This window comes from Arachis hypogaea, chromosome 7 (assembly GCF_003086295.3).
Source record: "Arachis hypogaea cultivar Tifrunner chromosome 7, arahy.Tifrunner.gnm2.J5K5, whole genome shotgun sequence".
In the NCBI taxonomy this organism is placed as follows: Eukaryota; Viridiplantae; Streptophyta; class Magnoliopsida; order Fabales; family Fabaceae; genus Arachis; species Arachis hypogaea.
The window spans coordinates 14354008-14379172 of NC_092042.1; the positions used below are offsets into that span (position 1 = coordinate 14354008).

General features: G+C 39.9%; 2 protein-coding genes across 3 annotated transcripts; one reads left to right on the plus strand and one right to left on the minus strand.

The window, feature by feature from the left end:
• Positions 1-1392: 1392 nt before the first annotated feature.
• LOC140174292 (uncharacterized) lies at positions 1393-2085 on the minus strand. Its single transcript, XM_072198708.1, has one exon. The coding sequence runs from the start codon at positions 2083-2085 to the stop codon at positions 1393-1395; it is 693 nt and encodes a 230-aa protein (XP_072054809.1).
• A 20227-nt stretch (positions 2086-22312) lies between these two features.
• On the plus strand, positions 22313-24823 carry LOC112702571 (uncharacterized). 2 transcript variants are annotated; one of them, XM_025753668.3, is made up of 3 exons: positions 22353-22655; positions 22764-23229; positions 23499-24823. In XM_025753668.3, the coding sequence occupies exons 1-3, from the start codon at positions 22553-22555 to the stop codon at positions 23512-23514; spliced, it is 585 nt and encodes a 194-aa protein (XP_025609453.1). In that variant the 5' UTR covers positions 22353-22552; the 3' UTR covers positions 23515-24823. The 2 variants fall into 2 exon arrangements, with proteins under 2 accessions (XP_025609454.1, XP_025609453.1); XM_025753669.3 differs by lacking the exon at positions 23499-24823 and having other exon boundaries at positions 22313-22655; positions 22764-23459.
• The last annotated feature ends 342 nt before the right edge of the window (positions 24824-25165 follow it).

The window sequence follows — 25165 nt, forward strand, 5'->3', positions numbered from 1 at the left end:
TTTTTATGTGCAAGTGATGATGAGGCGGCCAATGAGAAGTCGACTGCTCCCCCGGAGGACAAGGGCAAGGCCACTTCCGAGCAAGGGGTTGTAGCCGACGAGATCGGTACCTCGGCTAAAGGTGCCTTGGCTCGCGGCGACAAGGAGGTGCGTGTTTCCCCCTTCTGCGAAGCAATTGGTACTGGGGGTTCGACATCCAACCCAGCGGCCGACGATGAGGTGGAGGAAGTGCCCAGCCTCAAAAGAAGGAGGACGTCCAGTAGTCCCGAGGGGGTTCTTACTGTGATGGAGAAAAATTTTGACGCCGGAAATTTTATAGATTCTCAATTGATTCCCGGTACTGAAGAGCACTTCCACGAGTCATCCCTTGACGGGCAAGCGAGGTGGATGTATCGTACCCTCCTGCGCGGCGCGGTGATAGCTCGGAAGGCTGAGTTTGAGTTGTCCGAGATGGAATCTCTCCGCAGGAGGTTGGAGTCTGCTGGGAAGGCCAATAATGAATTTAAGCGCGAAGTCGAAACTCTTTGGGAGCAACTGACCTAATCTAATGAGAAGCTCGACGCTGCAGAGAACAAAGCATCCGCCGCCGAGAAGAAAGCCTCTACTGCCGAGAAAAAATTAGAAGATCGGACGCCACGGTTTCCCGGCTTGTCGAGCGGGAAATGACTTTAAAGAGTCAGGTTGGCGTGGCTCAAGGGCGGGTGGCCGCGTTAGAGAAAGAGAAGGAAGCTGTCGAAACTGAGCTTGCAGAGTTGAAAACAAAGTATAAAGAAGTCGTTAAGCAGGGGAAGGGCGCGATCTTGGCGACCGAGGAGGCCCTTAAGGCTCAGGTCAAAATTGTTGCTCCCGATTTCGACACATCGGCAATTGGTGTCTTCAAGGTGATCAAAGATGGCAAGATTGTTGACGTGTCTAGGAAATGATTTCTTATGTTCTGTATGAAACTTTTTTGCGAGCTGTTTTGTTTTAGCTCTTGTGAATAGATGGTTTCTTGGGTCGTTTGCCCTTTTTATCGTAGTAAATACTTTCTTATTCGTGTGGTTGTGTTGTCGTTTATATTCACCGTTATTGGTTTGTTGTTCCTGTTCGCTCGACCGTATTGATGATGTTCTGGCTGAGCCAGGTCGTGGCTTTTTAGTGTAGCCGTTTGCTATTGTGGTAGTTGATGGGCTCCCGGGGTGATCAGTCCCGGGGCCGCGTATCATTGCCACGTTGCGTGGAACTCATTTGCGCAATGGGTTGTCCATGAAAAGTAAACAAGACAAAAGAAACAAAACTTTTGACAAGTATATGTTAGTCGGTAATTGCACAAAAGGTCTATAAGCCATAGCGGAAAGTACAATTTCACGGGTTCACTACTTAGCTCGTTTGGTCGGTAAACCGTCACGCGCGCTAGGAGTAGAACCTTCTCAAGTTGCTCGCGTTCCACGTTCTTGGAATCTCTTTACCATTGAGCCTTTCCAACTTGAAAGCGGCTTTGCCGATCACCTCTTTAACTCTGTAGGGACCTTCCCAGTTTGTCGTCAGTTTGCCCTCTCCCGGGGTCGGTAGGCCGATGTCATTACGCCTTAAGACGAGGTCGTTTGGTTCAAACTCTCTTCTGAGTACTTTGGTGTTATAGCGCAGGGCCATTCTTTGCTTCAGCGCTGTCTCCATCAGGTGGGCCATCTCTCTGACTTCGTCTATTAGGTCCTTCTCCACCGCTTCCTCCACTCCCTTCAAGAGTAGTCGTGGGCTCGGCTCCCCGATCTCCACGAGTATTACTGCGTCTAGCCCATATGTTAGCGAAAGAGAGTTTATCCGGTAGATGATTGTTCGATTGTACGGTAGGACCAAAGGACCGAGGCGAGCTCGTCGGCCCAAGCACCTTTTTTTATCATCCAGCCGCTTCTTAAGTCCCAACAGGATGATCTTGTTTGCGGATTCGACCTGTCCGTTTGTTTGGGGATGCTCAACTGAGGAGAACTTTTGTCTTATGCCCAGGCAGGTAAGGAACTCCGTGAACTTCTTGTCGGTAAATTGCGTCCCGTTGTCCGAAATAACGACCTCCGGGATGCCGAACCGTGTTATCACTTGCCTCCACATGAACTTCCTACAATTGGATAAGGATATGCTGGCCAGCGGTTCGGCCTCTATCCATTTGGTGTAGTAGTCAATGGCAACTATAAGGTATTTGACTTGTCTAGGACCGACCGGGAAGGGTCCCAAGAGGTTAACTCCCCATTGAGAGAATGGCTGGGAAGACGTCAACAAGCTTAGCTCGGAGGCCGGTGCCTTGTGGAAATTGGCGTTCTATTGACACTTGACGCACTTTCTGACAAATTCTTTTAGAGTCTGCCATCATTGATGACCAATAGTATCCAGCTCGGATTAATTTTCTTGCTAGGGCTTTGCCCCCTATGTAATGGCCGTAACACCTTTCATGGACTTTTCTGAGGACGTAGTCCGTTTGATCGGGGTGTAGGCATTTCAATAGAGGCTGGTTGAGTCCTTTTCTGAACAGCTGCCCCTGGATGATCGCGTACCTGGCTGCTTCCCTTCTCAGTTTCTTAACATCTTTTTCGTCATCGGAGAGTTTGCCGTTTTCTAAGAAGCTGGTGATAGGGTCTAACCATGAGGGGCTTAGCCTTGACAGGTGCAGAGTGACCGCTGGCTCCCTCACCATACCTTGGATGAGAGGCCGGTTACCCTCTCCCAGTTTTGTGCTAGCCAGCTTTGATAGAATATCTACCTGTGTGTTCCTTTCTCTTGGAACGTGGTGGATCGTGACCTCCTCAAACTTCTGGCTCAAATCCTTGACTTTCTCCAAGTACTTTTGTAATAGTGAGTCTCAGGCTTGGTAGCTCCTATTTACCTGGGAGGTGACCATTTGTGAATCGCTGCATATTTCCAACCTTGTCACTCCAACTTCCGTTGCTAGGGCCAAGCCCCCTATGAGGGCCTCGTATTCTGCTTGGTTGTTCGAGATAGGGAATTCGAACTTGATTGACTGCTCGTATACGACCCCGGCTGGGCTTTCCAGGATGATCCCGGCGCCCCCGGACGTCTGGTTGGAGGCTCCGTCCACATGGAGCTTCCACCGTGTGTCCGTTTCTTCGGTTGGTTCCCCCGTCACCTCTACCAAGAAGTCAGCCATCGCTTGTGCCTTGATTGCTTGCTGGGGTTCGTACCGTATGTCATATTGGGAAAGTTCAATGGACCAAGTCATTATCCTTCCCGCCAAATCGGGTTTTTAGAGCGCTTGTCGGATTCCTTGATTTGTCCTTACGACAATCTGGTGTCCTTGGAAGTATTGTTTCAACCTCCGCGAAGAGGTAAAGAGTGCCAAAGCTAGCTTTTCCAGTTTGCTGTACCTTAGTTCTGCCCCTTGTAGGGCTCTGCTCACGAAATAGACGGGCTGTTAAGCCCTTCCTTCTTCTCGTACCAAAACCGCAGTCAGGGCTTCTCCTGTTATGGCGAGGTATAGGTATAACGGCTCCCCGGCCCTTGGCTTTCCGAGCACAGGGGGTGTCGCCAGGATTTCCTTGAAGTGTCTAAAAGCTTCCTCGCATGCGGGCGTCCATTCAAATGCTATCCCTTTCCTCATGAGGTTAAAGAAAGGTAGGGCTTTTGTTGCCGAAGCTCCGCAGAAACGGGATAACGAGGTGAGTCGTCCTGTCAATCTTTGGACGTCATTGATACAACCCGGACTGTTCATCTGGAGTATCGCTTGGCATTTCTCAGGGTTAGCTTCCACCCCCCTCTAGGTTATCATAAATCCTAGGAACTTTCCAGCTTCCATGGCGAAGGCACATTTGAGGGGGTTGAGCCTCATACCGTATTGTCAAAGAGACGCGAATACATTTGCCAAGTCATTCAGGAGGTCGTCAGGTCGCGTAGTTTTCGCGAGGATATCGTCTACATAGACTTCCACTGTCTTGCGTATGAGATCACGAAATATTTTGTTCATCAGTCTTTGGTATGTTGCCCCTGCATTTTTTAAGCCGAAGGGCATCACCTTGTAACAAAAGGTTTCCCCAGGCGTTATAAATGCTGTCTTGTCCTCGTCGGGTCGATGCATTGGTATCTGATTGTACTCGGAATAGGCATCCATGAAGCTCAGATACCGATAGCCCGCCGCCACGTCGACGAGTGCGTCTATGTTAGGGAGGGGGAAGCAATCTTTAGGGCATGCCTTGTTGAGGTCGGAGTAGTCTACGCACATTCTCCACTTACCGCTGTGCTTTTTTATCAGAACTACATTCGAGAGCCAGGTCGAGTAGTCTAGTTCCCGTATGAAACCTGCTTCTAGGAGGCTGGCCGTCTGTCTGGCCACCTCCTCTGCCCTCTCCCGCGACATCTTTCTTCTCCGCTGGGCTACCGGACGTGCTTCCGATTTGACGGCCAGGTGGTGTGACATGACTTCGGGGTTTATGCCCGGCATGTCGGCCGGAGTCCAGGCGAATAAGTCTCCATTGGCCCTGATCATTTCCACCAGAGGCTCCTTCAACTCATGTGGAAGGTTTCTATTGACAAACGTGAACTTTCCCTCCGTGTCGCCGACCCTGAACTTTTCCAGGTCCCCCTCCGATTCTGGTCTGGGCTTGTCGTCTACCCTGGCATCCAGGTCAGCTAGGAACACTCCCGACACCTCTTTAGATTTCTTCCTTAGGGAGAGGCTGGCATTGTCGCAAGCGACCACCGTCTCTAGGTCTCCCCTAATGGACCCTATAGATCCGTCATCGGTAACAAATTTCATGACTAGTAGCTTTGTGTTGATTATGGCTTCAACATCGTTAATCGTCTTCCTCCCCAAGATGATGTTGTAGGCCGTGGAATCTCGGAGAACCACGAACTCAGCCATTGTCGATCTTCGGCCTTGGGCCTGCCCTACGGAAATCGGCAGGGATATCAATCCATCCGGCTTGATGAAGTTGTCGCCTAATCTGATGACCCCGTGCTGGTGCGTCGATAGGTCGGCGTCCCTTAACCCCACTGCGTCGAACACATTGCGAAACATAATGTTCGAGTCTACCCCCGTGTCGACGAGGATTCGTTTGACGAGGCCGGTTCCCACTCTGGCCATGATGACCATGGGTGGATTTTCAGGGGCCTCGTCGAACTACTGATCTTCTGGTCCGAAAGAGATAGATGGGGGCTTCCTAGAGCTTCGCATCGGCGAGGAGGAGACCGCCAGGACCTTGGCGTCTTTCTTGTGCGCCGACCTCGACCTTGGTACGGTATTTTTGGCGGTTACTACGTTTATCACGGTGAGACCGTGGTCTTTGTCTTCTGGCTCTTGTCGCCGCTTTGCAGACCGGGTCTTGACTTCCTCGTCTTGGTCGTGATGTCGCCTGCTCGGCTCCCTTATAAGATGGGAGAATTCTGTTAGTTTACCGTCCCTTATCGCTTGTTCTAGTGCATCCTTCATGTCAAAGCAGTCCTGTGTTTGGTGCCCATAGCCCTTGTGGTAGTCACAGTAGAGGCTCTTGTTTCCCCCCGTACGGTCCTTGAGTGGCTGGGGCTTCGATAGGATTCCTTTCTCAGCTATTTGCTGGTAAACTTCCATGATGGGGAGAGTGAGTTGAGTGTAGTTGGTGAATTTTCCGATCCGGAAAAACGGTCTGGGTGCCTTGCTCGGCCCTCCTTCTTTGGTTTGTTCTTTCTGTCTCTCCCCGTTACCTTGTTGCCTAGGTTGATTGTAGCCGGAGTGTCGCTTATTGGCAGCCACAACCTGGCTGACCTCCTCGTCATTTATGTACTCCTTAGCTACCATTTGGATCTCGTGCATCGTCCAAACCGGTTTCGTGGTGAGGTGCTTTCAGAAGTCCTCGTTGAGGAGACCGTTCGTCAAGCAGAGGCTGGCTACCGAGTCGGTTAGGCCGTCAATTTCCAAGCATTCGTCATTGAAGCGATCCAGGTATTTTCTGGTCGGCTCCCCGGGCCTTTGGGTTATCCCGAGCAGGTTGATCGGGTGCCTTGCCTTTGCTATTCGTGTTGTGAATTGAGCTAAGAAGGCACGGCTGATGTCCGAAAACCCATAGATGGATCCCTGCGGAGGCCGTTAAACCATCGGATCGCAGGTCCAGCCAGGGTAACCGGGAAGGCCCGGCACCTCACCTCGTCTCCTACTCCCTCCAGATTCATTCTAGCCTCGAAGGCCGTGAGGTGTTCCAGAGGGTCTTGGGTTCCATCGTACCTCATGTCCGTCAGTTTGTCAAAGTGCTTCGGCAACCGGACCTCAAGGATGGACCGATAGAATGGGGTGGCGCCCATTATCACGGGTCGCCGTGTCCTCACAGGCCTCCCTTCTTGGTCTTCGCTACCTCGTCCCGTGTGGCGCGTTTCTTTGCCTCGGGAGTAGATGATTGTGTCGTTTCGTCTTCTCGGGATGGATGAATCTTCTCGGGTGCTTTCCGCTTCTGTTCTGGAAGCGAAGGCGTACCGGGGGCAACTCCTACGGGAATATCTCTCTCGGCTTTCAAGGGATGGCGAGTAGCTAGGATCGCTGGTTCGTCGATCGTCCTCCTGATCGGCTAGTTGTCATTCTAGGTTCTGGACCCTATGGCGTAACTCCTGTATTATTCTAGCGCTGTCACCGCCAGTTCCTCCGAAGGGTCGCGTCTCTCGCGTTCTTGTGCGTGGTTCGGTTCGTTGTCGGGGGGACCTTCGTCGCCCTCCTGATGAGGCGACAGAGGCTGCCCACTCTGCGCCGGCTGTTCGGCCTTGGTCTCCAAAGCCCGGCATGACTTCCATTTAGGCGTCCCCACAGATAGCGCCAATGTTTGGTTGAACGGTTACAGGACGGTTCGGGTGGATATTTGAGGAGGTGGAAACGCTTCAATCGTGGTTGTGCTGGGATCGGGTCTGCCGGGTAGCCGAGCTCTCGTTGTGGAAGGAAGGAGAGGGTGTCACCTGCAAAGACACTCCGACGCTCTAGTCAGTTAGTGTGCAGGTGAGGAATTGGTTAGGTGGAAAGAGTGACGTACCTTGGGGGAGGGGTAGGACCCTCCCCTTATATACTATGTCAGATGTGGGTCCCACAAGAAAAGAACCCGCCTTCTTCGAAGTTTTCTTGTACAACTGTGGCGGCCAGCTGTCCCGGACGCGTGTTCGGGTCGGATATGGGCGTATCATCCGGCCGTTCAGGTCGGGTGGTAAGTGGGTCGGGTCGGCCCAATTTCCTTTGGGCCAGGCCGTAACAGTGCCCCCAACGCGTCAGCAATAGTCGCGTGGGATGTTGGTGGCATGTTATTTCTAACTTCATGCGTTGTCGCCAAGTCGGTCGTCCGTGGAAGGGATGTACCTCTTACGCGCGTGCCTGTTTGCTGCTGGGGTGATCATTTGTTGTCTCGTTCTTCGTGTGGAGCATTAAATGTTCATAAATGGGTTTAAAACCCTTCGTGCAAAGACTAATATGCCCCTCGACTTTCGCGCTCCTCTTGGTGGTGGTTTTAAAACTGTTCTGCGATGCCTTTGGTGTTCATTCGTCGTTTATACTTCCGTTTCCGATCCTGCTATCCCCATCTTCTGCTATCCTAAAAATATGCGCATGTCGGTTACTTTGCCAGAACCTGATACATCTGGTAGCTAACCTAGATATCGTCCTCGTGAAAATCGGTGGGTGGTACACCACCACGAACCCCACTTGGTGGGTGGTGTGGAATTTATAACCCACAAACTAACCGACAAGTGCACCGGGTCGTACCAAGTAGTATCTCAGATGAATGAGGGTCGATCACACGAGAATTAATGGACTAAGTAACAATGATTGAGTGATTTACTTAGTTAGACAAACAGAAAATGGTGTTTTGAGAGTTCAAAAGCATTTATAGTAAATTCAGAATATCAGAAAGCAAGCAGTAAATGGTTTGTGAAATATATGGAGAAAACAGTTAAGGCTTCAGAGATAATTATTTTCTGGATTAACTTTTCTTACCAACTACTTTAATCATGCAAGATTCAATTCATAGCAAACTATATGTGACTAAACCCTAATTCCTTAGACCTTTTTAGTCTCCACTAACCTTTATTAACTGCCGATTCCTTGGTCATTTGATTCCAATTAGAGAGTTAATTTCAAATCTAGTTTATGTGCCACAGAAATCCTAATTATCCAAATATAAGAAGATTATATGTCACGTATCCTGTTAAGTCCAGATAATTAGTGATATAGGAGAATTTGTTTTCAAGCTGTTGTTCAGGTAAAGAACTTTTTCAAGTTTTACAAGAACTCAAATAGAATAAGGGTCATACTTCCGTTCCACCCAGATTCATAAGATAAAGAATAAAAATAATTCTTAAAATTGAAATCAATATATGAATTAAAATAGAAAAGTAATAGTATTAATCCATAGAATAAACAGAGCTCCTAACCTTAACAATGGAGGTTTATTTGCTTATGGTTCAGAGAAAAAACAAGGATTCTGAAAAATTGTAAAGTGCGGAATGAAGTAGAAGAGAAGAGAGGAGATCGAAGGGCTGATTCTTTTCCCTTTTATATCTAATCTTAACTAACGTAAAATATATTTTCTAAAACTAAATAATATATTTTCTTATTTGTAAATAAAATAAAAATTTTAATCAAGATAAATAAAATCTTCGTTGATGCCTTGATTTGGCATAGGGACCATGTCTTGAAGTTTAACTGGTGCCTAACTTCACAATCATGTGCTTTTAGTCTTCCTGGCGCCTAACTTCAAGATTCTGAAGTTAGACGGTGCCCTGGTAGCACGCATATGGAGGAGGCTTTGTGATCTTGACTATACAGAATGGAGAGAAAGGGTATACTATTATATATCATTGGAAAGATCTAGAAGTTAGCTTTCCAATGCCGCTAGAATCACATCAATTGGACTTCTGTAACTCAAGTTATTTCTGTTGGAGTACAAGGAGGTCAGAGTTGACAGCATCATTCATTTTCTTCTCTTTTTCTACAGAAACTCCATCAAATCTATCTAAATGCTACCTGAAATAAACAGAATTGTACATAACTCAAAGTAGCATCTACAGTGGCTAAAAGATATTTAAATCTTGATTAAACTCAACGATTTGAATACAAATTCACTAGGAAAAGATAGAGAAGATACTCACGCATCAGTGGGCGGTACACCACAACAAACTCCGCCATTGCGTGCGAGCGATACACCACCATGAACCTTGCAAGATCATCAATTGAAAAAATAATACACATGTAGATGGTAAATAACCACGATCCCCCCACCTCAACTGCAATCTTTGACAAGCGGCACACCACCATGATCCTTGTCAGGTGCATGAATCACAATGTGGGTGGTTATCAATTTAGAAACTTCCAAAATTACCAAGTCTTTTTCCTTTTCAAATTCAAAGAGAGTGTGAAGTAATTTTTTAAGATCGCTAGTAAAAAAATAAAAAAATTCATTATATTTTTAGAGAATATTGTCATTAACCCAATAATAATATTGTATGGAAGAAAATATCCCTCTAAATATAAAAATCTAATCATGCCTTAAAACTATAATAATTAAACTATTGTCATTTTTTTCATTATAATTTTTTTAACAATTAGTACCACCGACATTAGGAGAATAAAAATACTACAAAAAAGAGAAATCATACTACAAAGGATTATTAAAAACTAAAAACTAAAAGAAAAAAAAATAAATTAATCAACACATAGAAAATAAAGTGAAAAAAAGAGGTGGTAAAAAAAATGAGAAAGAAGAAATAGAGAAAAAAAGTTAAAAGGGGAAGAAAAGAAAAGACGGAGAAAAGGGAAAGAGAAAATTAAAATGATGAAATCAATAATAAATTTAAAAAAATAAAAATCGTTTAAGAGCATCACACATGCATTTAAAAAAGTTACAAAAACATATATCAAAACTTTTTTTTATTATTTCGACCAAATAGATCAAAGATTTTTTTATTATTTTGACCAAATTATTATATATTATATTATACTCATTTGAAAATAATAAACAATAATTTTCTAACAAAAATAACAATTGATTTAATGTTTGTGATAAAAGCTAAAGAATTAGAAAAAAATCTAAGCTCTGATATCTTCTGATATCATAAAGATATACGGTATCAAATCTAGGTTGAAAAGAAGAAGAGAAAGGTTTAAGCTAAAAGTTCAGTGGGTTCGAGAGAGATTAGAAAAAAAAAATTATCATTTGTCATTTTATTATTATTTTAAAGATATATTCCAATATACTCAATGAATCTATAATAAAGTATTTATATACATTTTACACTTTTAATAATATGGTTGTAGCTATTTAACGACATTTCATATTTCACACTTTAAAAATTTTCTCCTCATCTTTGTCATAAATTTAGGCCGTCTTTTTATAAAAAGATATTACTTACATGTTATATTCTAAAAACATATCTTTTTTTATATATAAATAATTAGTTAGGCGTTAGTTTTTTACATATGTATGTGAATCTGATAGTAATTAAAAGACATTAATAAATAAGATTTTTTTAAAATAATATAAATTTTATCAATTAAATATAAAAAAAGATTTTAATCATTTTAACTATAAATTTAATAGTGTTTAAGATTGATATTTTATGTAAATAACATTTGATTTATGCATAACCATATGGTGAATGATATAAAAAATAATAAGAATTATTAAACTTGATATTTTTTAAGGTATTCTGGAATAATAAGAGTATATATTGAATAAATATTGCATTACCATCAATTACAATGTTTAATCACTTAAAAATTTGATTAATCGTCGTATTTTATTTTTTTAGGTTTTATTGTAAATTCAAACTATTCAAAAAAAGAGAAACGATAATTATAGAAGGAATAAAATAAAACTGAAGAAAAATAAGGATTTATAGAAGGGAGTAATAAGAAGAGTTTTTTTAGTTTTATTTTTGACATTAATTTAACTTTTCTAAAAAAAAGGGTAAGAAAAAGCAAAACAACAATGATAAAGAACTTAAAATTAATAAAATTCAGTAAATTGAAAAGTGATGTTTGATGGTTCTAGTTGAATTTGAGAAGGGGGTTGAATCAAGTTAGTTTAAAACTTAAAGTTTCAAATTCTGTTTTTGCTGTAGCATAATTTGTAGGAGATTATTTAAAATAATCTCATACGCAGAATAGTAAAGAGTAGGGAAGAGAAGATGAAGACCAGCATATATCCTGGTTCGGATTTTTTGTGCAATGAATCCTACGTCCAGTCTCCACCACAAACCATGGTGGAATTTTCACTAATCATTCACAGATTACATACACCAATACTATTGAATTTTTTCCTAATTCAACTAGTATCTACCCCCTAAGCTTTCATCACCAAAAGCTTAGCTTCCCATAGTGCTGACCCAACTAGGAAGGGGGATCAACCAGATTCAATTTCCCCAAGTGCTAACCCAACTTGGTAAGGAGAACTAATCCTAGTTCATAAACCCAAAATACATAAGAAATTAGTGGCTATTTTGCATCACTCTTGCCTTTTCTCTCTTGACTTTTGAACCTCACATAATTTCCTTTTCTCAAAACAGAAAATGACGCAAGACAGCCATAACACAAAGATCATAATTAAGCTTGAGTAGAAGAAAGAGATTCTAGCTCTTGTGTTAGAGATGGTGCTCTGAGTGTGTGTTCTCTCTCTCTCTCTCTTGTTCGAAAAGATGGAATAAAGCTTCTTATATATCTTCAGCATTTCCTTCATTTTTGCCTCTTCCATTTCCTTGTACCAGCTGCTCATTGGAGCCGTCCTTGCTGGCATGCAGTCCTTTCTTCATCCTGTTCCACCACCTCTGTTGTTCGAGGAGCTCGACCACTACCTCTGCTGTCCTTAGTGTTTCTTTCTTCCTTGGCAAGCTCTCCTTTTTCATTCTGCTCCATTTCTTTACTGCTGCAAGTTTGTGTTTTGCTCAACTACGATCCATGCATTGCTCTGCTAGTAACCTTGGGTTAGTGGAGATGTCCTTGTGTCCTTGGAGCAATGAGAGTGTATCAGCTGTCCTTCTGGCTTTATTATACCAACACTTGTCCTTTTCTTTTTCCAGCTGTCTTCCTATAGCTTTTAGCAAATACATATAACCTTTTATTTTTGAACGTCGCTATGAGGATGAGCTTTGGCTCTTTTACATTGCTGAAGCACTTGCTGGACTTTGACATTTGGGCCTGCATCACTAACACTCACATTAAACAATATTGGGCTTTCCACCCAAAATAATGTTTGTCATCATAACTTAACCCAAAATCAAAACTAGGCTCAACAATCTCCCCCTTGATGACAAACATGATAACATAGGAAAATTAAAACTCATTTGAATGAGTTAAGAATACTTCCCTTTGATGACATTTGGATTGTGAGTAGCTCCCCCTCAATGCTAGCATTACTCCCCCTTGATCATGGCTTATATCTTTACCTAAACAAATCTTAAAAATAGTCAAGACCAAAATTTCCAAGCAATATAGTACTATAGTACTAATATCACAGAACAATTAACACTAGGCATTGATACACAGCACATGACAAAATGAGTTAATTAGCACCACAAAGCATCATTGTTCTTAACAAACACTATTAACCCCTAAGCCAGAACTAACATTCCCTTTCTTTTCTCCCCTTTTTGTCATCAAGGGAGGAAAGAAAAAACCTGCACAAAATTTGTTAGTGGCTGGTGCATATAGTTTAAGTAGCAGAGTAGTTAAGGTCTTTACAGTCATCCAGAAATGAAACAAGTTCAAAAAATAAACTAGGTCATAATCACAGATGAGATAAAAGGAGCTAGGCATCAGAGTTGGATTCATCAGAGATTCCATTGTCCTCCCCCTCATTGTCAGAAGTTGTGATCCCAACCTCAATATCCTCCACAAAGTCTCTCAGAATCCGAATCCTTCCTTTGGTCTTTTTGAGAGCATTTTCCTCCAAAACTTGGACTCTTTTGTGCTCAGCACCATGATGGAGAAGAATGTCTGTCAAATTGAGGAATTCTTCAAGCACATGCTTCATGATGCGTGTCATGGTCCTGACCGTAGTAGAGGTGGATGGGGGAATCAGAGGATCCTCATCAACAGAGGAAACATCAGTGATGTCATCAGTTCGGCGACGCCTGGGAGCTGTTTTCTTTACTGCACCACCCCCTTTGATATATGAGTTACAATCTTTTGCAATTTCAGCCCCAAAATCAACATTGCAATATTAAAAATTTTTTGTAAGAAGCATGCCATAGGGTAATGCATTTTTGGTACTGACACAAGCATACATATGTCTCACAAGCAAGTAAGCAAAAGAAATGGGAATTTTCGAAAGTAATGCATACAAAACCAGTGTGTCACAAAATGAAACACGTTGACCAGAGCCGCTCTGAGGTAAGATGATGTGATTTACAATCCGATGCAACTGGGCACGGACTGGACCAAGAGACTTGTGAGTAGGAGTGTTACCTTCCAGGAGAGGGATATTGATGCAGACAGTGCTTAGGGCATCAAAGTAAGAGACATTGATCGTTTCGTCCCACTTACCAGAGGTGTAGACATCAGCTCCTTGGTCCTGGTAGTCTAAGGCTTTGCCTAAGTGATATTTGTCAAGAATGATCACTTTGCCTTTAACAAAAGAAGTGATTCTCCCTTCTTTGTAGGACATGTTGCTATAGAACTATTTGACCAAATCAAGGTAAATTTTCTCTTTTATGGACATTATGGGTGTCCAACCTTGATATGCAAACAATGGGGTAAAGTTCAGATCTTTCCTATGGAGTTTGTCTAGATTGACAAGCTTAGAAGGACAGAGAGTACACTTGTAAACATCTTTGCAGAAAAACAGGTAGTTCATGAGAGATTAAAAATGGCGACGATCATAAGACTCATCAGGAAAATCAGCATAAAAGGACTTGTAAGCAATAGGATTGGAGAGTCTAGGTTCAGCAACAGGACGAAGATGAAAGTCAATGACTGTACCGCGAGTATGGCAAGGCTGAGTGGGGGGGGGGGGGAATCTCTTCGTCTTCGTGAAGAGGCCTCTTTCCTCTGGAAGAGATGGGTTTTGATGAACTTGGCTGAGAGGTGTTTGGCGAAGGAGGAGGAGAAGGGCGACGAGCAACGCCAAGACGGTAAGCAAGGGTCTTAGTGCGGGCCATGTCAGGAGAAGGGTTTGGTGGTGATGGTGGTGAAGAGTAAGTAGGAGAGTGTGAGGGAGAAAAGTGTGTGTGATCAAAATGGTGGGGGCCACTATGAGAGCCTCTGCAGGTAGCTCTCTTCTTTTGATAGAGCACTGGTTTGAAGAAGATGAAAGAGTGAAGAGTGGAGAGAGTAGTGTGAATGGATGCATGTAATGGAGAGTTAATATAGGTGTGGAGGAGTGCAAAGATTGCACCTTGAAAACAGGTAAAAATGAAAACTTTAAAGTGGATTTGAAAAACATTGAAAGTTACAGCTTTAACCTTCGTACGTTTCAGATAAAAACAAAATAAAACAAAAAATGGATTTGAAAACAAATAAAAATAAGGCCCAAAATGAGTAAGAAACATATTTTCAAAAGAAATGAAAAAGCAACCAATAAATGGGCTCAATGGATTCAGTAAGGAAAGCCCATGTGTCATGAACTGCTCCAGCACGTGATGTCCATCATTCATTATGATCACGCTTGAATCCAGTAGGCTTCATGGTGACCCAATGAAGATTACTCATCATCTGCCAAAAGATTTCACCGCGATTTATGAGACAAAACACAAAAAAATCTCATTAGCAGAGTCATTAAGAAAACAAAGATGAAGCAAGAATGCCCAGTTCACTTCGTAGCTTGCAGAACCTTTCCTCTATCAATGGTTTGGTGAAAATATCTGCTAGTTGACCTTCAGAGTTAACAAACTGAATATCCAAATTACCATTTTGCACATGTTCTCTTATAGAATGAAATCAAACTTTAATGTGCTTTGTTCTTGAGTGCAAAACAGGATTTTTGGAAATATTAATAGCACTCATGTTGTCACAAAATAATGGAATATTAGAGACATTCAGTTTATAATCAGCTAGTTGAGTTTTCAGCCATAATAATTGAGAACAACAAGAGGAGGCTGCAATATACTCAGCTTCGGCTGTTGAAAGTGCCACCGTAGCTTGCTTCTTGCTAGACCAAACAATGAGAGATTTCCCAAGAAAGCAGCACATGCCACTTGTGCTTCTTCTATCTATCCTGTCCCCAGCAAAATCTGTATCACAAAAACCTACTAATTGAAAAGAATCAGTCTTAGGAAACCATAACCCATAATCAGTGGTACCAAGTACATATCAAGTGATCCTCTTGACAGCCGAAAGATGGGACTCCTTAGGCTTTGATTGAAACCTTGAGCAAACTCCAACACTTTGGATGATATCAGGCCTTGAAGAGGTTAGATACATTAAGGATCCAATCATCCCTCTATAGCGGGTCTCATCAACATCTCTACCATGTTCATCCTTATCAAGCTTGATATTAGGATGCATGGGAGTTCCCATCCGCTTAGCACAGTCCAGCCCAAATTTCTTGACAAGTTCTTTTGCATATTTTTCTTGATGGATGAAGATGCCTTCTGCAGTTTGCCTGATTTGCAAGCCTAGGAAGAAATTGAGCTCTCCCATCATGCTCATATCAAATTCATTAGTCATAATCTTAGCAAAATCTGCACACAAATCCTCATTAGCCGAACCAAAAATAATATCATCAACATAAACTTGCACAAGAATAAAATGATCATGATAGTTCCTAATAAATAAAGTGGTGTTAGTGGCTCCTCTTTGAAAGTTATTTTTCAATAAAAAAGAGCTAAGCCTCTCATACCATGTCCTAGGAGCTTGTCTTAAACCATATAAGGCTTTAGCTAGTTTGAAAACATGGTTAGAAAAAGTTTTTTTTCAAAACCAGGTGGTTGAGCCACATAAACCTCTCTATCTATTATGCCATTGAGGAAAGTACACTTTACGTCCATTTGGAATAGCTTGAATCCACAGTGAGCAGCATATGCTAGGAGCAATCTGATGGCTTCCATTCAAGCTACAGGTGCAAATGATTCATCGAAATTAATCCCTTCCTCTTGATCATATCCTTGAGCAACCGATCTAGCTTTGTTTCGGACTATGGATCCATCTTCACCCAACTTGTTTCTGAAAATCCATTTAGTGCTAGTGACTTTCTTTCCATTTGGATAAGGCACCAATGACCAGACCTGATTCTTCTCAAATTGCTGCAATTTTTCCTTCATGGCTAACACCTAAGATGGATCGACAAGAGCTTCTTGGATGTTTTGAGATTCAATCTTTGATAAAAGAGCAAAGTTGTTGGATTTGGTTCTTTTCAAAGATGAACGAGTGGTCCTACCAGTGGAGGGATTTCCAATTATGAATTCTTCAGGATAGTTTTTCAGAAACCTCCATTCTCTTGGTCTTCTTGACTGGTTTGAGGATTCAGGTTCCTCTTGATCAACATTGGCCTCTGCATCAGTATTTTCAGCTGCGACAGGAGATAATTCCAAATTGTCTCCTGCAGAATTAGGATTTTCGCTGCTAACAGGTGCAACTTCATGAGAACTTGGATTTTGTGGAACAGGTTCAGTATTCTTTGGAAGCTCAGCTTCAAAACCTGGACTATCATCAATGCAAACACTGGGAACATTGTTAGATTCATATGCATGATCTCCTCAACTGTTTTGGAGTTCTTGTTGTAAACCTTATAGGCCTTGCTATTTGCGGAATAACCCAGAAAAATGCCTTCATGTGTTTTAGGATCAAATTTTCCTAAAATTTCTTTGATATTCAGAATGAAACATTTGCATCCAAACACATGAAAGTAGCTAATATTGGGAGGATGCCCTTTCCAAAGTTCATACGGGGTTTTCTTTAAAAACTTCCTAATGATGGTTCTATTTAAAACATAGCAAGCTGTATTCACAGTTTCAGCCCATAAGAACTTGGGAATTTCATATTCATATAACATAGCTCTAGCCATTTCTTGTAAACTTCTATTTCTTTTTTCCACAACACCATTTTGTTGAGGTATTCTTGGACAAGAGAAGTTATGTGATATGCCTTGTTCATCACAAAAAGATTCAAAGAATTGATTTTCAAATTCTTTACCATGATCACTTCTAATTGAAACAATTTTTAAACCTTTTTCATTTTGAATCTTTTTGCTGAATTTCTCAAAAACAGAAAAGGCCTCATGGTTATGAGCAAGAAAGAACACCCAGTCAAATCTAGTATAGTCATCCACAATTACCATGCCATAACTCTTTCCTCCAAGACTTTGAGTCCTAGTTGGTCCAAACAAATCAAGATGCAACAACTCCAATGGTTTCTTAGTAGAGACATCTTCCTTGGGTTTGAAAGAGGTTTTAATTTGTTTACCCATTTGACAAGCATCACAAATGATGTCCTTATCAAACTTTATATTAGGAAGACCTCTAACTAAGTCTCTCTTTACAAGCTTAGAGATTTGGAACATGCTAGCATGTCCTAACCTCTTATGCCACACCCATTTTTCAGTCTCCATTGAAGAAAAACAAGTTACATTTTGAACTTTTAGATCATCTAGAATGATACCATAAACATTGTCACTTCTTTTGGCAACAAATAAAACAGACTCAGTTTTCTCATTTATGACCCTACAATCAGATTTCCGAAAGGTTAGAGCATATCCAAGGTCACACAATTGACTTATGCTCAATAGATTATGCTTTAACCCATCAACTAAAAAGACACTATCTATGCAAGTTGAAAAATCTTTGCCAACCTTACCAATGGCAATTATTTTACCTTTACCATTATCTCCAAAAGTGACAAATCCTCCATCATACTTGTTGAGTTTAATGAAGAAAGTATCCCTTCCGGTCATATGCCTTGAACATCCACTATCAAGATACCACATGTCCTTTTTCTTCTTGGATGTAAGGCAAACCTGCATGTTCTTCAACTAACCTTAGGTATCCAAATCCATTTGGATCCTTTGATGTGAAATCTTCTTGATTGTCCAACAGCATTAAAATCATTAACAACTTTATATAATTTACTATCATTACCAAAAGACCTAAGACAGATGAAACATTGAGGAGGATCATGACCATTTCTGTTGCACTAGTAGCACTGATTCTTGCTCACTGATTTTTGAGGTTTGCTGAATCCTTTTGGTTTGAAAAGCTTAGAAGAGGAGGCTTCAGATTTTTTAAAGTTTTGTTTAAAAATAGCCTTATTTTCCTCTTTGAATCCAAGTCTAGATTTTTCAGATCCAAACCTTTGACTAGCTAGCAGTTTGTTCAGATTTTGAGAACCTTGAACAAACTTTGCTAAGTCTTTATTCAAATTTTTTATTTGTTCATTCAGCTTTTTGTTTTCAGAAATCAAATCAGTGGAAGCAGTAACTTCATGCTTGAGTTTGAATTTTTCTAATTCAACTCGCAAGGCAGTGTTTTCTTCTTTTAAAAACTTTTCATTACCAGTTTCATTTTCCTTAACCTTTTTCAAAAGAAGATCATTTTCAATCCTCAAAGCCTCATTTTCTTTCTTGCATTTTGCATACTTATCCAAGAGTTTCTTGGAATTGACAAAGATGTCTTTGATAATATAGTGCAGTTCATCAATAGACAAATCAGAAAGATCTACCTCATTTTCATCATTATGGTATGTCATCAAACATAGTTGAGCTTCTTGATCCGAGCTCTCCGAGCTAGTGTCGTTCTCCAAGTCCTCCCATGTTGCCATCATTACATTCTTTTTGTCTTTCTTGGATTTTTTGCCTTTCTTAAGTTGATGGCAATCTGACTTGAAGTGATCAGGTTCCTTGTAGTGATGGCATGTGAATTTGACTTGATCTTTCTTGACATCTTTGGATGAAGAGCTTCATTTGTCTTTGCTTTTGTATCTCAGTAGTCTTCTCATTTTTTTTGCAAAGAGCACCGTTTCTTCATCTGAGAATCTGTCATCAGATTCTTCTCCTTGGACTGTCATTCTTAATTTTAGTGCTATACTTTTCTTTTTGTCATCTTTGTCTTGAGACATGTGAGTGGTTTCATAGGCCAGCAGCTTGCCTCTCAGCTCATCATAGGTGATTTTGATCAAATCATTCCTTTCAGACATGGATATGCTTTTTACTTCCTATTTCTTAGTAAGACTTCTCAGGATCTTTCTCACTAGAGTTTCTTCAGAGTACTTCCTTCCCATTGCATCCAGATTGTTGATGATTATTGAGAACCTTTCGAACATTTGATCGATGTTCTCATCCTCCTTCATACTGAACATTTCATACTCCTTCATCAGCATCTCAATTCTGGTTTCTCTCACTTGCTTAGTGCCTTCATGAGTGAGTCTAAGCTTGTCCCATATTTCTTTAGCCGTTTTGCACCTTGACACCTTTTTGAATTCTTCGAAACTAATTGCGCAATGCATCAGGTTAATAGCTTTGGCATTGAGTTCAACCTTCTTCTTTTCTTCATCTGTCCATTCATATCTTTCTTTGCCACAACTTCTCCATCATTATTCTGTTTAGTGGGAACGTCTGGACCGTTGAGAATGATCTTCCAGATGTTATAGTCGATTAACTGCACGAAGATTTTCATTCTTTCTTTCCAGTAAGAATAGTTGCTGCCATTGAAGTAGGGAGGTCTATTATTGGACTGCCCTTCAGTGAGAGTGAACGCCACGATGTTGGGACTCATGTTGTTAGCCATGGATCTTTGCTCCAAGATGTGAAGCTTGCCTCCTTGAGACCTTGCTTTGGATACCAATTGATGGTTCTAGTTGAACTTGAGAAGGGGGGTTGAATCAAGTTAGTTTAAAACTTAAAGCTTCAAACTCTGTTTTTGCTGTAGCACGATTTGCAAGAGATTATTTGAAATAGTCTCATACGCAGAACAGTAAAGAGTAGGAAAGAGAAGATGTAGACCAACATATATCCTGGTTCGGATTCTTTGTGCAATGAATCCTACGTCCAGTCTCCACCACAAACCATGGTGGAATTTTTACTAATTATTCACAGATTACATACACTAATACTATTGAATTTTTCCCTAATTCAACTAGTATCTACCCCCTAAGCTTTCATCACCAAAAGCTTAGCTTCCCATAGTGCTGACCCAACTAGGAAGGAAAATCAACCAGATTCAATTTTTTCAAGTGCTAACCCAACTTGGTAAGGGGACCTAATCCTAGTTCATAAACCCAAAATACATAAGAAATTAGTGGCTATTTTGCATCACTCTTGCCTTTTCTCTCTTGGCTTTTGAACCTCACATAATTTCCTTTTCTCAAAACAGAAAATGACACAAGACAGCCATAACACAAAGATCATAATTAACTTGAGTAGAAGAAAGAGATTCCAGCTCTTGTGTTAGAGATGGTGCTCTGAGTGTGTGTTCTCTCTCTCTTGCTTCGAAAAGATGGAATGCAGCTTCTTATATATCTTCAACATTTCCTCCATTTTTGTCTCTTCCATTTCCTTATACCAGCTGCTCATTGGAGCCGTCCTTGCTGGCATGCAGTCCTTTCTTCATCCTGTTCCACCACCTCTATTGTCCGAGGAGCTCGACCACTACATCTACTATCCTTGGTGTTTCTTTCTTCCTTGGCAAGCTCTCCTTTTTTCATTCTGCTCCATTTCTCTGCTGCTGCAGTTTGTGTTTTGCTCAACCACGATCCATGCATTGCTCTGCTAGTAACCTTGGGTTAGTGGAGATGTCCTTGTGTCCTTGGAGCAATGAGAGTGTATCAGCTGTCCTTCTTGCTTTATTATACCAACACTTGTCCTTTTCTTTTTTCAACTGTCTTCCTATAGCTTTTAGCAAATACATATAACCTTTTATTTTTGAACGTTGCTACGAGGATGAGCTTTGGCTCTTTTACATTGCTGAAGCACTTGCTGGACTTTGACATTTGTATCTGCATCACTAACACTCACATTAAACAATATTGGATTTTCCACCTAAAATAATGTTTATCATCATAACTTAACCCAAAATCAAAACTAGGCTCAATAATGTTGATGATGAATATTTTTTTATTAAATTTTATCAAAATATTTACTATTTTTTTTAGTTTTTAATATATGATTAACTTAAGCTACGTATAAAAAGAGATTAAAAAAATAATCATAAAATAAAACTAAAGATAGATGAATATGAAATCAGAAAATCAACGCTTTTTGTTGATTTTTATAATTTATTTAGACTAAAAAAAATGTGGTATTTTTTATGTAACTTTGATTATTTGAATAAAACATAAAAAGAGAAGAGAGAAAGTAAAGAGAGTGAGTAACAGAAAAAAAGAGTATCAGACAAGAGAGAACAGGAAGATAGAAGATCAAATGCATTACAAAATTGATGATAATAATAATTCTCCCAATAACACAAACTTAATTTAAAATAAGAGAGAAAAAAAATCAATCCCCTAAAAACTATTTTTTTTTCACAGCCATGATTTCTTTTACTCAAGTGGCAAAAAAATAAAATAATATTAAAAAAGTTTAGATATCAAATTTTACCTTAGTTTTGTTTTTAAATATTGAAAACTCATTATTTTTAACTATTTTTTTATTTTAAACAAAAAAGTTTTGAATTGTTTGTACTTTCAAAGAATAATATATATTCATTTTTTTTACCGAAATTTGTGAGATTCGAACCCGTGATCTCTTAGGTAAGTATGGAAAGACTATGTTATTTGAATTATAATTCATTGATATAATATCTATTCATTTTTATTCATTTAAAAAAATGACATTTTATCGAATTATATTTAAACAATAAAATGATATTTTTTTAGAAATTATTTTGAGAATTGGATCTTTTCATAATCTAAATTAGAATTTATTTGTTTAAAATTTTTTTTGGATATCATTAAATTCTTAAAAAAGTTAATAAAAATATTTTTTATTTTTTAGTATGTTTGACAAAAATTAAATAATAAAAATAAAAATATTAAAAAATAATTTTGTTTACATGTAGGATAAAATATATTTTTTTCTCTAATATTAGTAATTTTTTTCAAAAATACTTGTAACGTTTAATTATATTTAATTTTGTCCTTAACATTTTTAATTTATATCAAAATTATTTTTAGATGATAATTTCATCTAAAATATTGGGGACAAAATAAAAAACGTTTAAGAATAATTTTAAAATAAATTAAAAATTAAGGCAAACTTAAATAAATAGATAATATTAAAGATAAAATTGAATAAAATTGTATATAAAGGATATTTTTGAGAAAAGTTACAAATCTTAGAGATAAAAAATAGACTTTATCCCTAAATTTATAATTTATATTTTTTTAAAAAAATATATTTTAAATATAACATTATTTTTATTTTTGTAAAAAATTTTTTAAAAATATCTTTTTGGTAGAAATTCATAGAACATAATTAGTGCAGTAGTACTCCACAGTCCACACATGGGATAAAAATACAACGCTGAAAAGACACATACGTCCCTCTTCAAGTCCAGAATGTTCTAGACCACCCATGACGGGCCTCAACTCAACTCCAAACCCCATCTTTAACCCCGTCGCAACACCATCTCTTCCACCTCGCTGCTACTTCTCAATCTTGAATAGAACAAAATCTAAAAGCTAAAATCATACCACGAAGAAAATTAAAAGATGTTCGGAGTAGTTTTCCCAAACCGCAGCTTCCCCATAGACATCTCCACCTTCGCCCAAATCGATACCTTCCATTGGGTTCTCGACATGAACACTTTCGTCGGTAAACAATTTTTATTTTTGTAAATATAAGTAGTAACATTACCAGCTCACTAACCTGCGCACATTAGCGTCCTCTCCGTAACTAACAGCTTCACTCTAACATGCGCAGGTGAGGCGTACGATCAAATTCGCGAGGTTTGCATCTTCCTTCTCAACGGCTTTACCCTTCCTCCGGACAAGGCGCTCGCCGTCTACGTCCAGTCGCCGGGATCACCGTTCGTCTTCTGCGGCGCCGTCACGCTAGCTCGCCCCTCCGCCGTGATCTCGTTGCCGTGGCCGGATCCCGGGAGCGGCGGCCAGCTGCAATTGACGGCGGCGGACGCGCAGCCTCTGTCGGCGAAGATTGGTGTTTCGGTGGAGGACGCGGCGGCGCTGCCGTCGCTGGACGTCGCCGGCGAGCAGCGGATCGAGCGCGTGGCGTTGAAGGTAGGGGAGAATCTATTCAACTTCATGCAGAGTTTTTGCGGTGTTGATGGTTCGAAGCTTGTGGTGCCGATGGATATTTTGGATCGGTGGTTCAAGAAGTTTCAGGAGAGGGCCAAGCGTGACCCTGAGTACTTGAAGGGTTTCGCTTTGTAAGTGTTTCTTAATTGAGAAAAGAGTTCCAATTTCTCCTTTTTTTTCTAGGGTGCTAGAAATGATAGAGAATGCAAAGCGATAGTGTTTGTGTGAATTGCGATGATAGATTAGATGTAACTCTATGCCTCCATTAAATCAATCCATGGAGATGCCTTTGTGCACTTCAATTACAATTGAGGAGGGGAATTAGTATCTAAATGAAGATGTTGCACCCTTTTTCTTTTTAGATATTTGAATTTGAAATATGTTTTGATCATGTTGACAGAGGCATAGACTGTTAATTGCCGGAAGTTATACGAGAAAGCTATGTCTGCGGCTAAAGAAAGAACAATTTGCTATTAATGTAGAGTTGATGACAGGGGACTGTGGTCTAAGTGGATGGGTGATGGGTTTAGGATCTGAAGTATGACACATTTTATTGTTGATGCTTGATGCTGACAAATCATGTTCTAGCGTTTAGCTTGGGTTAAAGAAAAAGCAATGTTGATGGTTGTACTAGATTCTGCATTCCATTTGAGTGGTAACATTTAGTCTTCACTCTTCTCTTTAACCAATTATGGGATTCCTCATCATGATGGACGCTAGTCAATGGCCATTATTTTTCCCGAAATAATCTTGATTTGATTTCTGATAGTGAGTAGATAATAGGGTTTAAGAATGGGCTTAGTGAGTAGATAATAGGGTTTAAGAATGGGCTGGAACAAGAAGCGAATGTTGGGATAGTTGCTTTTTAAGGAGGCAGACAGAAGATGAAGTAAAAAGTAGATACTTTCAATGTTTGGAATCTTAAAAATGTTACTAAGTTTTGCCCCATTTAGAAGTTACAAGGATGTTTAGATTATCTATCTGGAGGGTAAACTATATTTTGTATGTTATTGAACCTTTGGCAAATGGTTAGTTTCTGTATTAGGCATGCTTTTAATACTTTTGCTGTCTCCTATATGAATGGAATCATAATATGCAATCTTTTAAGATGATCTCATTTATGGGATTATGGATATTACTAATAGAATGGGTCATGGTGCTTGGTAGTTATATAGAGCTCTAATTGTAATACTTGAATTTGATTGCAACAAAACAGAAGGACTTGTTTAATGTATATACAGACAGGTCATGTCAGAACATAAGAATTAGTTACTTGTGATAGAAGTAGTAGTCATTAGTTGGTTAGACGTGTTGGTCTCTGTGAGCTGTGTATAAGATTGGAATCATATAGAGAAGCATCAGATGAAGAATTTCATTTGTTTATTTACTCTGTTAATAGTTTCTTTTCTCCTACTTTATGAGTGGCACTTATTTCAATTATTTGCCTTCATAATTCCAGACCCTATCATGCCTGCACTTGTTGTTAAGAGGTTTTCTTGAATATGTATTTCGGCACCCTTTGAGGTGTTCCTAATTAAAGTAATCATAGATAAGTGACTGTCCTATGAGGCTTCCATTGTCAATGTTCCCCATCCAAGGAGTAATTTCTACTTGATGACAAGTTTCCTTCATGTAACAGTTAGAAATGACAAATTGAATAGTAGTAAGTGCCATTTTTGAGGGAGATGTGCCATTGTGTGTGATAATAAAGGTTTTATTGTTCTATTTTTACCATAGATATGTATATTAGGTAGCATGAAGAACAGTTTTCTTGATGCTAATTTTATCGTGTTACTATCCTGTTCATGTTGAAATAAAATTTTGACCATTACTTTTTTCAAAAATTGAATCTCTAGTAAGGTGCAACATACATGAATAACATTATATTAACGTAGTAATAAATTCAAATTTTATCATATGTGAACAAGTTACAAATGGATTTGTTTCCTTTCTCTTTCTCTCAAACTGAAGGCCGAAATGGTTGCTCTCCTTTTTGGTATAATAGTAGGCCTTCTATTATAGTGATGGTGTAGGCTAGCAGGCCACGAGCTAGCCCATTTATGTCTT